Source organism: Perissodus microlepis, chromosome 8 (assembly GCF_051167445.1).
Source record: "Perissodus microlepis isolate ML-2025 ecotype Zambia chromosome 8, ASM5116744v1, whole genome shotgun sequence".
NCBI classification, from domain to species: Eukaryota; Metazoa; Chordata; class Actinopteri; order Cichliformes; family Cichlidae; genus Perissodus; species Perissodus microlepis.
The window spans coordinates 9,362,309-9,377,793 of NC_140468.1; the positions used below are offsets into that span (position 1 = coordinate 9,362,309).

Here is a 15,485-nt window from a genome sequence, read left to right on the forward strand (position 1 = left end):
GGCACAGTATTTATAATACTGTATATTTGTATCTGTATAGTGTATAGAGGTCGTTCTTTGTCTAGGGCATTTGGTCCATCTCCTTTATGAACTTCAGTCTTACCTAAGGCATACAAACCAATCTATTATACTCCCAGATGCTCTCCAAGAAGAGAGTTTTTGTTGTTAGTTCTGGCAAACATCCATCCATCCATTTTCTTCTGCTCATCTAACTTGGGGGGCCCAGGGGGCTGGAGCCTATCCCAGTTGTCATAGGGTGAGAGGCAGGGTACATCCTGGACAGGTCGCCAGTCAGTCGCAGGATTATTACATAAAGACAGAACACCATTTACTCTCCCATTTACGCCTACAGGGAATTTAGGAAGCACACACCAAAAGATACATATAAAGGTAGGAAAAGCTGACAGGAATCCTTGAGTATTTACCTGCGGCCTCTGCCTCCCAGAATACTTGTGACTACTAGTAATACTTTACCAGCCATTAATGGAGTGAGTGATAAAGACAACTGTAGGAAATGTTTAAGTTGGCACTGACACACATTCAAAATGCCAACAGTGAACAGCATGCATGACTGGCTTAGGCTTTAGATGTGATAAAGAAACTATCAGCGGTATTTGAAGTAAAGCAGTAGCAGCAGACAGCCATCATGAAATGCAGAAGGACCGATGCCTTGCAGTCATGGTAAAAAAAAAAAAAGAAGAAGAAGAAAAAACTACACCCTTTTTAAATTTTAAGGTTTTACATATCAAGACAGAATAATTATAATCTGTAATTTTTACAAACAAGGTTTTATAAACAAGTAAAATCCGCCTCAGATGAACAGCAATGTTTGACACTGTGCCATCATTTATTTAACAAAAATAACCCAAAATGAAGGAATGTGTGGAGAAACTAAGTACACCCAGTCTTCCAGTCTTCCTAGAAGTGGACATCCTAGCAATTCACCCTAAGATCACTGTAGTGCTCAAAGAACTGCAAAAAAAACCCCAAGAGCTGCATCTCAGACTCTACAGGCCTCAGTTAAGTCTCTTAGATGGATGACACCAAAGTATACATGTCTGGCCATCATACACAGACACAGTCACATTTGGTGAAAAGCAAGCAGAGCATATCAGCACAAACAGCTCAACCAGCTGTGAAGCACAATAATGGGGTGGGGATAATTTGGGTTTGTTTTGCAGCTGCAGGATCTGGGCACCCTGCAGTCACTGACACGAATTCTAGAGTCAGAGTGAGGCCATCTATCCAACAGCTAATGCTTGAGCTAAAATGGGTCATGCAACAGGAGAATGACCCCAAGAACACCAGAAATAATACAACAGCATGGCTGAAAAAAAGAAAAGAATAAAGGTGTTGCAACGTCCTGGTGGGACGTTAAGATAGCTGTGCATAAACAAATGCCTGCAAACCTCAATGAACTGAAGCAGCGCTGTAAAGAAGAGTGGGCCAACTTATCTCCACAATGATGTGAGAGACTGATAAAGCTGTAAAGAAAAACATTTTCAAGTTATTGCTGATAAAAACTGTTTTGCATGCTAATGAATCATGGGGTGAATCATTTTTTTCCACACACTGCTTCTACATTGTGGCTTTGTTTTTGCTTAATACAGAATGACATAGAGTAGTAATGCCATGCATCGTTGTGACTTGGTTAGGACTAGATCTTCTTCTTTTTTTTAATTTCTTGACATGTAAAACCTTAAAAGGGACAAAAACTGTATCAAAAGTCTCCGAGCAAACCTGTGCAACGGAACAGAAGGTGTTGCACTCATCTCGCCCCAAACTCGGGACCCTGTTGCTGTCGAGCAACACTGCTAACCACTGAGCCACATTCCTGCGTTGACATGCACAATGACTTTATGAACCACAGATAAATATACATAGATACTACAGTAGTTACTGCTGTTTGCACAGATATGCATCAGTGCAGTTGGTATGGGAAAACCATGGGTGTTGTGCAAATGGTTATTTACCTAGGTGGTGCGCTAGCGTGTGAATATTTGAATGATAATACGGCAAACAAATCATTACTATACCTGAAAATTTCATCCCTAGCCATTCTAGTGTTTCGTAGCCTCTGCAGTCTCTCAAACTTGGCATCACAATTTGCATATAGTGAATTATGCTTCTTTTTAGACATGACACATAACCAATATAAACAAGGCATGAAGAGACAGGTGTGGTTTCCCAGTTATGCATCGCTTTCTAGATTCGAATTTGCCAAAACCGGAGCACAAAGTTTTTGCAAGCAGTATTGATTATCAGCTAATATTATTAAAATGCAACAGGAGCACAGTCAGTCATTCACTACAGCTGCTTGCGACAGGACACTTGTCGATCAAATTTTAAACTTCAGTAGTTTTCTTTATGGGGAGTCTGAGGGGATTCCTTTTGGGGTAGCCTCAAGTGGCCATACCAGGAACTGCAGTTTTTGAGTGGGCTTTGTTTTACAGACAACCTCCTGGACTTGGCCTGTCCTCATCTTTCATGGAAGTGTGCTCTCTATATTAAATGGGGATAAAGTTAAAAACAGACCACTTGTCCCTGGCGAAAAACTTGGGAGATTAAAAAGACCAAAATTAAGGTGGAACAAAGATGTAATTCTGATATCAAACAAAAATATTGAATTCTTTATGGGACTTTTCAAAGAAAATAATGAAAATGTAATGCACATTATGGTTTTCATTCTTCTGTCACTCAAAGCGGCAAGCAGTAGATGAAATATGGGAAAATAGCAAGGGACTTTTAAATGCAGCACCAGAGCCAAAAATATGTCATTGCTAAAGCTCTCTCAGAAAAGCGGGATCACCAAAGTGATTAGGATCGATCCTCTAAGGCATATGAACATCTGTACAAAAATGCATGCCAACTCATTTTGTAAATGCAGATATTGCGCTTCACGGGATAAATGACTCATTCAGTGGTACAGAGGGAAAAGCAGGGGGATCACCACAGCAGTTGTTATTGATCCTCCAGTGATTGTGAATTTCTCGATGAAGATTTCAAAGGAATCCATCCAATAGCTGTTGAGATTTAAGTCTGAACCAAAAGAAGTGGACCAACCAGCACTTACCTGCCAGCACACACACGCACTGCAGAGAATGAACTGACAGCAGAAGGAAATGTGTGCAAAAAGGTGTCAGCCTCTGGCTGTCAGTCAGTTACATAATAAGGCGTTAAACCATCAACGACATTTCCTTTGTTTCTTTATCAGCTCTCTTTAGTGTTGTTTCAACACTGAATCAAATCATTAACCATTCACAGCACTTCCTGAAACTACACCAGCCGTGCCAGATGGAATATCAGAGCGGGATAAAAACATGGGATCTTGAAAAGCCCAAAACAACTCTCTGTGGCTCGTTTCAAAGTATACATTAGATTTTACAGGCTCTCACTGCAAATTAAACTCGACGGGAGCCTTCAATCCAAACCGGGGAGTTTGAATATGAACAGTGGCACTTTTCTGCCAATAGCTGACAGGCTCTTCTGTTTTGCCTCAACAAGGATCCAATTGGATTAAAAAAGCCCCAATGCCGAGCCCTCTGAATCGACTTCATTCAGCCACTGGCCTGCTGCAGCACGCACACCCCCAACATAAAACAAATGGCACTGCTCGGGCTTATGTGTGTGCATACTTAATTTCACCTTGTGAGAAGTTCCCACTCATTAAACACCAAAAATCAAAAGGGAACATTGCACACACACAAACACAGATGCACGGCAGCACCCCCACTCCTTAATGTGAAGGATCACATTTGTTCCTGAAAGAGGTACACAGGGGGTCTGCAGTGTGTATGTGTGTGTGAACAGCGTGTGAATGCAAGAGCCAATCACAGAGCGGTATAGACACTGAGCCCCCCAAGTACTGCTGGTTTATAGGGCTCAGCTTCAGAGAAGTCACATGACTTCCCAGCGAGCGAGGTGGAGAGTGAGGAGTGGGTAATGTGGGAAAGGAGATTGAGGAGAAGGAGGAGTGAAAAGAGGGTCAGGAGGGTGACAGGATCGCTGCGAGGGGTGAGCTGAAGGTCTGGTAAATGAATAAAGCAGAAGGAAAAAAAAGAGAGCGACGCGACGGTTCTCGGAAGCGAGACTGTGCAGGCTGGTCGGGGTCTGTAATTACAGCTGAATGAACAAAGTGAGAAATGACTGACTGAAACGAGAAGCCGGCGAGCAGCTGAATGAAGGATCAGATGAATGAGAACACACAGGCGATAGTGGTTGCAGCTGATTACTACAGTGGGTAATCTTGATGGTCTGGTTAACCCCGTCTCACACTGTCAAACTATCCTCACCACAATGCATGAAGTGACTGTTCACCCAAAACAAAACGCAGAAAATCTAAGATATCTTCTTCTTTACATCATCATTTCTGGGTAAGATATGTCAATTTTAAGCTACGGTGGAAACAATCCAATCAATGGGCTTCACTTTTAAGGGTTTTCTTTGGTACTCATTGGGTCACGAAAACATTCCCAATGAAAACTGTTCACAGCGAGTTCTCTGGAAATAAACTGTGATGCACTTTGAGTTTTTAAGATGTCATTTTTCAGCCGCAAACTAAATTCCATTTCTCTCAGTAGAACCAGGGTGGAGACAGGACATCTCAAAACTTTGCAAATACAACCAAAAGTAAACAGTATGGGACTAAAGCATGCAGACACCCCTGTACAGTGTTTGGGTTAGGCCCCTCAGGCCCAGTGACTTGCTCTTATTGCTTCAGACTGCCGTAATATTTTATATTGTTCTCCCAGCTTTGTGGGAAGGTTTCAACACATCACTGCCCACATAGGATGCAGGCCCCCTAAAAGAAAGAGTTTCCCAAGTTTAGCGGGGCAGGCCTGCACAGAGAGCACTGACCTCAAGTCCATTTGACACCTACAAGTCGAACCTTACCACATAACAATCAGTGCCTGAACCCGCAAATCCAACCCTTCTAAGTAAACCAGATATAGTAGCAGATTAATGCCCACAGTTCAGGAATGAGATGTTCAGCTGTCACATATGGCTGTAATATTCAGCTGTCTGTGTATTTTTGGGCACGGAGTGGAACTGTGTGGTGATAAATCACCAGGGAGAGGGGAGGTAGAAGAGAAGAAATGGGAGAAGCTACGCTTTAAGAAAAGAAACAAGAACAGAGGACTCCCCAATGAAATGCTTAGAAAAAAAACAAAAAGGAAAGAAAGAATTTACACCATCACGCTTCCCCTGCTTCCTAAGAGCAACATGTTCTTTTTTAAATTGCTTTGTGGGGACAAGAGGTTGTTTACACAGTCCCCCTGTGGGGACAGAAAGAAAGTCCCACGATGGAAAGCATTAGATTTAAGGGTTAAGCCTTGGTTAGTGTTTCGGTAATAAGGGTTAGGAAAGTGCTGGTTACGGTAAGTCTCCAGGAAATGAATGCAAGTCAATGTAATGTCCTCTAAAGTCAAGGAAACAGGAGGGTGTGTGTGTGTGTGTGTGTGTGTGTGTGTGTGTGTGTGTGTGTGTGTGTGTGTGTGTGTGTGTGTGTGTGTGTGTGAAGTAAAGCATGTCCACATGCCCGTGACATATGAAGTGGGGGGGAGTAGTGTGAAATGTGAAACAGATGTTACTCTTGTTTCACAGGCACTGATGTCGACACCTTTACAGAAAGAGGTATGTGTTGAGTGAGAGTGTGTCTGTGTGTGTTTGAAAGACATCATTCAAGTGACGGCTTCCCATAAACACCTGTTTTGTTCCAGTTAATATCTCTCGTCATGGTGAATAAATGAAAGAGGAGAGATATAGATAGATAGTTAGAGAGGGAAGGAGGTTGTTGTGGTGGTGGTGGTGGTGGCGGTTGTTGTGGTGTCGGGGAGGGGGGTGGGGGTCACCTCCATTCCTCTGCCGTCCGTGAAAGAGAAGAGCTCATGTGGGATGAACACATTTGTTTATTCATTCGGCCCATCTATTTTCAGCCCAGTGGGTTTATGGTTATTGGAAAGGCGTTGCCGTCTCGCTCCTTCCCAGAAGGAGTCAATATTTCTCCCTCTCTGCCTCTTTTTCTCTAATTCAATATTTTATCCAAAACACCACTCTCTCCCCTCCATGCACAGGCAAGGAATGCTGGAAGGCACTCGCAGGGAAACAAAACACGAGAGAAAGGCACGCAGCTCTGCGCACACGCAGAGAAGAATGCGAGAGCACGGTGCCAACAAGGATCCCGTAAAAACTCGGGACATTTCCCACTTCCTTTGTCTTATCACACTTATCCATCACTGCTTGCTTGTCTTGCTTACTGATGCATCTTTATCTCTCTCTCTTCATGGCTCTTGTGGGGCTCTCGAGACCGACTGCGGCCTTTTTACAAGGCTGATGTTTGCTAATGACTTTTAATGATGACTGGTTATGGCTCATAAAACCTGGCTGTGTTACTGGCATTGTCAAGTTTGACTACAGCACAGTGCCGTGCTGATGGCACACACTGGGGTCCTTATCAGGTGATTAAAATCAGAAAAGACAGTAAGCCCATCCGTGTGAGTGGGAAATGTGTGTGAGGGTGGGGGTAGGGAGGGCGCTGGTGCCTGTAATGCAAATGTGGCCCTAACAATTGCAGCACACAGAGCAAAACTCAGTGTCAGAGGGAGGAGAGAGGTGCTTTGTAATAGACGCGCCTCCCTCCCAGCCAGTTTTGATCAGCGGTGGAGAAATTCCCACAAACCTTCACCTCCAAATATTGACTTAGTCTCAGGGACGTGACGGAACTGGGGCTTTGTTACAGATAAAAACAGAGGATGGTGCCAGTTTAGTTTGGGCCCGAGCCTCATCATAGCACCAGTGTGGAAATGTACCGGAGCTTCAACACTCAAGCCACCGAGTTAGTTTAGAAAGTGAAGCGAAGACGGGATCGTTTTCAATACTTTTTTATCCAATAAGGAACATTTTTTAAAAGGTTATATGAGTAAAATTATATTTATTTAGCCAATCCTTGTATGTTGCTTCTTACAAACCTATTTTCGTTGTGTTAATTTTAAACTTCAGGCAGGTGTATTTAGAATATCTGCTGACTCTGTAACCACAGATTACGATGAAGTAATCCAAGAGTGCAAACCTCCACTCTGTGGGGAGTATTTACTTTAATAGGAATAGTATTTTATTTTGTAAACATTCATTTTGGGTTTTTTTTTTCTTTTTAAACCTACTTGTAGAAGTTTGTAGTGCAGTAAAAATCCATTAATGGTAGCATGACAGAGGTTTACTTTGATTACACAAACAGTATGTAGATAATGGATAATAGCTATTGATTTGTAAATAGGTGGTCATGAATAACTTGAGCTCATTATTTAATATTATACTACGGGCAGCTCATTCTCTTTCTTTTGATGATACTTTATTTTTAAAGATAAAACACATTTTGGGGTCAACTTGAAAGAAAAGCAGATGTAAAATGTAAAAGTGAGGTCAGAGGTCACATGACATGATATTTCTCTTGTGGATGCAAGCCCAGTCTACACCCCCCCCCTTTAAAGTTTTGTCAGAATTAGCTCAAAACCTTTCGAGCTATCGCATTTACAGACAGAATGACACGCAAACGCCACCAATCTTACTTGTAAATGTGGGATATCTAAAATATTTTATTCAGAAACACTCCAAATCTTTTAGATTGCTGAAATATCTGAAAATATCACTCAAAATAAGATGCCTGATGGTGGAATAATTACTACTAAATTACAAATTACTTGTAAATTAAAGCCTATAATGTTAAAAACATACATTTCTTTCAGGGTCCTCACAATCCACCACACCAGTGGACTGTAAATGTAACGCCAGTCAGACTCAGCCTTTCAGCTCAGCGTGGGGATAAAGGTCAGGTCCAAAGTGGGTGTGTGACCCTTGAAGAATCTTGAGGTGTCATAGTTATTTCAGAGTATTCGTGGCTACAACACGGCATAAACAAATCGTGCAAAGTGGCACAAGAGCAGACAGATAAACGCGCACAGGTGCACGGACATGTTTATGAAACACATGCCGGACAAACTGCGGTCCGAGTTACAAGGCAAATGTGAGCAAATTCAACATGTGTGCTACACAGGACACGACTGATCTATTTTTAGATTATTATTAGAAACTCACTCACAGACCAGGTGAAATAACTTTAATTTTCACCCATTCATTTAGATTTTGGTGTTTAAATTATACTAGTGTACAGTGTTTTCTGTTTTTTCAGTATTAGATAACAGACATTTTAGATGTCTATCATAGATAAAGCAGCATTATGTGTGTAGAGCTGTTAAAAAGTTATTTCTGTGTAAATTATAGTAAATAGAAGATATAAACAAGCCTTAAAAGTTCTGAATAAGAAATCCCAGCAGTACCAGTGCAGTGAGATTTGTATTAAACACAAAATATTCCATTTTGAGAACATAATTTTGCACTCAAATGCACATTCTTGGCTTTATAAGTCATTCGCTATGCCTCCAACTTTACTTAGAGACGATGACGACAGCTGAAAGGGGCCGACTGTTCCTGAAAGAAGCGTTGCCTTTGCACAATCCCCAAATCCAGAACGAGTTGAAAATGTGTAGATTTTCATATCTTTCCATGTCATGCAAAATATAAACTGATGGGATAGGTTGCTTGTTAAATGAGGTGTGTTATAGATGAAAGAATTAACATCTGTGTGTGGGACTGTGTGTGTTACCTTCCAAGGAACTGCGGATTGAAATGATCTAGTAGCCAAATGTGGTTCAAAGACTTTTTTTTAATGTTATCAAATCAGTGTTTTTGTGTGTGGGGCCTGAAAAATAAAGAACTAAACTAAACTAAACATACAAGGGACAGACCTGTAATCTTGTAAAATAACCTCCCAATTAATGTCATTTTTTGAAGCCTGTAAAGCTCAGTTTATTGTGTAGTTTAGGACAATATATGCACCACAAGCTACAGCCTCATAAGTCTTTTACAAACAATATAAACACTGTTTTAAAAAAGGTTTTTTTAGGCTGCTGATTCACCCTGTGAACGCTTTTGAACATACATGCAGATTTCTTAGGAGAAGAAGGTGTGGGCGTAGGTTTTTTGGGTAATGGGAAGACTCATAAGCAGGGATCAGGTCTTTCCCTGGGCATTTTTGTAATTTCCTTGACTTCTGGGGAATTGTGTAGATTTATGGCATAAATTTATGATAAAAATGTATCAACTGCCCTGATGGTTTCCTAAATACATTCTCTGTTTGGTTCATGTTTTTATTGGGAGTAAAAATGCATTTGTTGCAGGCGATACGTTTCCTGTGTTCCATGAAATCTAGATCTATGAGCATAAAGGAAACACACCACCCCGACTATTTGAACACGTGCATTTTTCCCCCTCAATGAGAACATGAAAGAAGCAGTAATGTTACTTATGAAAACAAGCAGGCAAGTGTGGTTGAATTGCCACCTGGTGTTGGATTTTTTTGTTTTCTTTTACTTAAAAACGACATTTGCATCTTAAACCACTGTGGAAAAAAGTAATGCATCAGAAATTAAGGAAATTAAGTCAAGTCAGACCCATGAATGTAGGTTTTCCAGATCATGATAGTCCTGTGAGCTTGGAAAGAAAATGACTGGACTTCTTTAAGCGTCATGAAGATGTTTCGCCTCTCATCCTCTTCAGACAACGTCATACATGTTTTAAGCAAGGAAGGCAATCATCAAGGGTCAAGTGCAGTTTAACATGGCACCTGTCAGTATCTTTTCTCTGCACACATTATCAAAAATAATTCAAAAACTTAAAAAAGACAAAAAATGCAGTTACTTAAAGTAGATGTGCATATGTGACCCTTGTTTTTCTTATTGTTTTTCACATGAAGTGAGACAGCGCAATGTGCAGACGCATCCCTGCAGAAATAATGTTGATAACCTGACAGAACAGTGGCTAAAATGACAGCTCACGGTTTGAAAAGTGCTTTGAAAAGAAAAGGGTTTGAAAAGACCATCAAACAAACTTCAGTTTTCTTTTGTGCTTAACAAGCACAAAGTGTCAGCAGAGCTGCTTCAGATAAAATGCAGTTTATATGTCTTTCACCCACCCCTCATCCTCACCAGGACTAACCTAACGAGTGTACACGTGTGTAATAACAATAATAACAACAACAACAACAACAACAATAATAATAATAATAATAATAATAATAATAATAATAATAATAATAATAATCTTTGCTGGAATTTTAGCGCCATCTTGAGGTCCAGGCCGCTTTGCGCACTTGGATGCGCCTATAGGTCATCCATTAACTTCCCTTGCAGTCAATGATTATCGATTACAACTCCACCGATACAAAGTTCAGTAATAACAGTGAAAATGATTGAAAAGGGACCATCATGGCGTTAAAAACATCTTCCTGCAGGCTTTTATTTAAATTAATCCATCAAGGTGTTGTGGCACCGCTCGCTGCCCAAAACGCCCTCCGCTCCGTGCTGGGATGCAGCTCCACGAGGGGATACTACAACTCTGGAAAGCCCAGCTACGCTGGACCCGGAGGGGCGGCCCACGTCCGGGTGGTGGACCTCCGTAGCGACACGGTGACCAAGCCGGGTCCGGCCATGCGCCAGGCAATGGCGGAGGCCGAGGTGGGAGACGACGTGATGGGAGAAGACCCGACTGTTAACGGTTAGAGTCGAAGAAAGAGTTAAATTCTGCTTTAAAATGTTTTTCTGTTCTCTTTAAATTATAACTGACCCCTTGTCTGGTCTGTGTGTATTTTTATATTTGCACCAGGCTAGTTTAGTACCTCTCAGTTACTTATATATACTAATATATAGCAGACCATATGCCAGAGTTTCCACATTCAAGCACTGGTCACTTGGATTATCCAATACAGGATTACCCAGTAATCCAAATTAACCACACAGTTGGAGGATCAACCAAGACACCAACAGACAAAGAAAAAAAGTTATTTTCTTCTCTTCTATAAGGTGGTCACATCCCAAACGTGTGCTATTCCCGAGAAAAGTACTGTATGGCTTACTTTTACATTAATTATTTTTTTAAATGATCAGATTATTGACAGAAAATTCCTTTTAAAAAATGGAAAGTTTATTGAACCATCTAAAAATTGTAAAAAATAATAATAATAAAATAAAATAAATTAAAAAATATTTCCATATATGACTTTTAATTTGTATTTGCTATTTTGCAACATTTTTTAACAGCTTAAAAATTGATTGTGGTGTGAAAAAAAACTCTAGTTAAAATAATTTTTTTAATTTTGTTTTTTTTTTTTAACGTAAGCCTTCCATACAGTAATACTTAAAAAGAAGAAAAGTATCACTGAAACTGATAAGAACTAAACTAAAACGAAACATTTCCAAACAATAAAACCTCTGACACCAACAAGGCATTTTCAGTCAGAGAACCGCTGCTCACTGGACATTTTCTCTTTTTCAGACAACTCTCTGTAAACTCTAGAGATCATTGTGTGAGAAAATCCCACCAGGTCAGCAGTTTCAGCCTGTCTGCCACCAACAGCTGTGCCACGTTCAAAGTCACTTAAATCAACTATCATGCAGACAAAACTCTCTCCAAGTAAAACAAAGGTCTTTATGCTGACTTTGCAGTCTATATGATGAAAAATCCTCTCTGTCCTTTGAACCATGACTAGAGAAATGGTTTACTGCACTGCAGTCTTCTAAAGTCTTTGCATTTTTGTATGTGAAATGCTGCTCAAACCTAAAGCGTGATGTCTGCAGAGTTACAGAAAATTGCAGCGGATATGTTCGGGATGGAGGCCGCCCTGTTCGTCCCCTCTGGAACGATGAGTAATCTCATTGCAGGTCAGTTTTGCTTTCACCTGGCAGTGTGTGAATTAGTCTTAACTAGTCCTGGATGGTCGCAAACATGCCTGCATTTCATCCAACAGTGATGGTGCACTGCAGGGAGCGGGGCGACGAGGTAATCGTGGGGGACTTGTCCCATTTACACATCTACGAGCAAGGAGGTAGCGCTCAGGTGAGTGTGCCGCAGCAGCTTCATCTATGATGGGTTTTTTTGTAACAAGACAAGAGTGTGTGTGTGTGTATTTGTTGTGTTGATACAGCTGGCTGGCGTGCATTCCACCACGGTGACCACGCTCCCCGATGGGACGTTTGACCTGGAGCAGCTGGAGTCAAAGATACGCCACGGTTACCCAGACCCCCATTACCCACGATCACGGCTCGTATGTGTGGAAAACACGCACAACATTCAAGGGGGACGTGTGCTACCTCTGGCTTTTCTGCAGGAGGTGCGTGTGCATGACTTTCACTTTGATTAGTCTGACCCCAGATCCACTTTGCATCAGTCCAATTTAAGCCAGCTTTGTCTCAGAGAAGATGTCAGTGTTTCTGGATTATGTGTCCATATGGCTTCTTCTTTGATAGAGTTTTGACCTGCATTTGTGGACGGCACAACGGTCATAGGCAGTGATTTCTAGAAATGTTCCTGAGCTCATGCAGTGCTTTCGGTGACTCATGCCTGATTTTAACACAGTGCTGCCTGAGATCACAAGCAAAGTAGCTCCTTAACTGATGGTTCAGGGTCACCTGATCCAGACCCAACTATAAGCCTTTTCAAAAAGGAAAATTTTAAGTTTAATCTTAAAAATAGAAAGGGTGTCTGTCACCTGAACCCAAAGCAGGAGCTGGTTCCTCAGGAGAGGCTTTTACAGCCTCCAAGAACTTCAAGAAACCCTGTAGGTCGAAACTAAAGTGCTCCACTGGGATGATAAGATACTATGAGGTCTTAAGGCTATGATGGGGTCTTATCATTTAGAACTTTGTGTTTAAAGGTAAAGATTTTGAATGAAATTCTGTATTTAACAGAACAGAAAAGCTAATATTGGAGAAATATGTTCTCTCCTTGTGCTCCCTGTTCAGTACAGCGTGTTAGCCAAAGTAGTACGGACGTACGGTGGCGTGAATCATTTCACTGCTCGCAGCAGAAACCACAGTTTGGGTCATATACATTTGGTTATCATTTGAAATACATTGTTAATTAAATTTCTTCAATTATTATTAAAGATAGCTTTTCTTGGTTGCCATGGGGATGTATCCCCGGAGACTTTGTTGTAGACTCGTAATCTCCAGCAGGAAAACTTCCCATTGAAATGTATTATTTACAGAGTCATGCTGATTGCCACATTTTGATGCAAAAGCAATAGTGATTCGTGGCTTATTAAAATTTAATGATGTGATGCGATCATGTTTGGATGGTTTGTTTCCATGTTTAAGGTGCGTGCTTTAGCAGATCGATATGGTCTGTCCGTTCACATGGACGGAGCCCGGGTAATGAACGCCGCTGTAGCTCAGGGAGTGCCTCCATCTGCCATACTGCAGCACACAGACACTGTTAGTGTGTGCCTCTCCAAGGTGGGTTTGAGGGATATAAACACACACACACAAAGTCAAGATTCATCTTAACCAAGGTGAAACTGGATTAATGTAACAATCAAAATCCTGGGTGTGTATCAGGGTTTGGGCGCCCCAGTTGGTACTGTGCTGGCTGGACCCAAGGACTTCATATCCAGCGCGGTACGGTGTCGCAAAGCACTCGGTGGGGGAATGCGGCAGGCTGGCATACTGGCAGCAGCTGGAAAACTCTCCTTACAGAATATGATTGGAAGACTGGAGGAGGATCACGGCAATGCAAAAATGTTTGCTCAAGGTGAGTAACTACCTGGTTATTCCATGAAAATTCAATCCACGTGACTTCCTCAGGATCTGCTGTTTTTTTATGCAATAACTTTAGTATGTTTAATGAAGCCATGCAAAATCTTACCTTTATATAGTGAATGTTTTCTGAGTTCTAGAGGCTCGAATTACTGGAATTTGACTGATTTTATATGAATACCCTTCAATGAAAATTAAATACTTTACTGGCTCCCGCTTTACTCCTTTGTGTAATTAGCTTGTTTCTTCTCCACGCTCAGCTCTTCTCGACTGCAATCCTAACTTGTTCGCTGTTGACTTGGCTGCCGTGGAGACAAATATCCTGCGTTTCCGCCTGCAGGATCTCAGTTTGAGTCCCAGCGAGTTCTGTGACCGCATGGCTCAGGTTAGCGAGAGTGAGGAGGCTGCACTCGGGCAGGGGATACAGGTTCTCATGTACCCTCATTTTGGGAACTCTGTCAGGGCCGTGTGGCATCTTGGGATTTCTCCTGAAGACACTCAGCTGGCCATCCAGAAAATGCAGTTTGTGGTTTCTCAGCATGTGATGGAAAATATCAGGGCCCAGTGAAACCCAAGTCAGGATGAAACCTAATCTTAGAATGATTACAGAGTAATGTAGACTGTGAAAAATGGGACAAACACTACTACAAGCATGTGAATCTGTTAAATGTAATTAAGCACAGTGTGTTGAATTTTATTTTGCGCCCTTATGATTTATCTTTTATTAAAGAGATGTGTGCAAATACAACAAAGGGCACAGATGATGAAGACCTTCATCCATTTTAACTGTGCATGTGTGCAGCTCTCGACTGTAAGAATTTATATTAATCATTAATATACATTCTTTATATTATATTAATGAATATAATATTGGAAATGACCCATATTTCTGTACTCGCTTAAACTTTAGCAAACTTTAGAAATCTGTCAACAATTTTGGCAACTTTTATTACCGCTGACTTTCTTTATTTTTTCAAATGTAAATAAAAGCAATAATAAAAACATAAAAGAAGCTTCTAAGAAGCATTTGTCACCTCATTTGTATGTTCTTATTTACTCACAGGTGTTTCCATCATCATAAAGTGGTGCAGAAAAGGCCCCAAATCATCAGAAATTAAAGAAATAATAATAAAAAAAAACATTCAAACGTCCTGGTGGTGGGTGACTGTCTGTTTTAAGGTGTCCTCCAAAATTCTCAAAGCTTGTTTTTGGCCACAAGATGGCACTACAATATCAGACCTCGAGTTTTTATGACTATAAGCAACAACAAAAAAGTGGAAATCAATTCTGGTATCTGGTTTTTATAACCAAAAAAGAAAAAGCATATTCGATATGTCAATAGTTGTCGTGGGGAAGAAGGCAAGAAAAAGTTCTGGCAGCGGTGGGATTCGAACCCACGCCATCGAAATGACTGGAGCCTAAATCCAGCGCCTTAGACCACTCGGCCACGCTACCATGATACCACACGTCAGACACATATCTATTTATATGACGGGAAACACTATGTTCTTATTCACGTTATACCATTGATGATGTAGTTTCACTACTACTAATACTAATAACTTTCTTCGAGCACATAATTCTATTTGTAGTTATCACTGAAGCCCTGGACGGATAAGGCACTGCTAATATTTTAATAAGAGCTAAAGAATGGTAAATGGTCTGTACTTGTATAGCGCTTTACTTGGTCCTAAGGACCCCAAAGCGCTTTACACTATACACAATCATCCACCCATTCACACACACATTCACACACTGGTGATGGCAAGCTACGTAAAGAACGTACTCCCAACCCAGTGTTAAGGTAGCTAAAGCCATTTTGGAGCCCTGTTATCCAAGTAA

General features: G+C 41.1%; 1 protein-coding gene and 1 non-coding gene across 2 annotated transcripts; one reads left to right on the forward strand and one right to left on the reverse strand.

The window, feature by feature from the left end:
• Positions 1-10,251: 10,251 nt before the first annotated feature.
• tha1 (threonine aldolase 1) lies at positions 10,252-14,762 on the forward strand. Its single transcript, XM_084937363.1, has 7 exons — positions 10,252-10,608; positions 11,688-11,771; positions 11,858-11,946; positions 12,035-12,220; positions 13,206-13,343; positions 13,446-13,638; positions 13,904-14,762. Exons 1-7 carry the CDS (start codon positions 10,320-10,322, stop codon positions 14,209-14,211), a joined length of 1,287 nt encoding a protein of 428 aa, XP_084793489.1. The 5' UTR covers positions 10,252-10,319; the 3' UTR covers positions 14,212-14,762.
• Positions 14,763-15,016: 254 nt separating this feature from the next.
• trnal-uag (transfer RNA leucine (anticodon UAG)) lies at positions 15,017-15,098 on the reverse strand. Its single transcript has one exon. It is a non-coding gene; the product is annotated as a tRNA-Leu (tRNA).
• Between the last annotated feature and the right edge of the window lie 387 nt (positions 15,099-15,485).

Bases quoted from the DNA above. Each gene is read 5' to 3' on its own strand.
- tha1 (XM_084937363.1), top strand. From the start codon at position 10,320: ATGGCGTTAAAAACATCTTCCTGCAGGCTTTTATTTAAATTAATCCAT. The intron at 10,609-11,687 runs GTTAGAGTCGAA...TGATGTCTGCAG, and splicing joins AGAAGACCCGACTGTTAACG to AGTTACAGAAAATTGCAGCG. The intron at 12,221-13,205 runs GTGCGTGTGCAT...TCCATGTTTAAG, and splicing joins CTCTGGCTTTTCTGCAGGAG to GTGCGTGCTTTAGCAGATCG.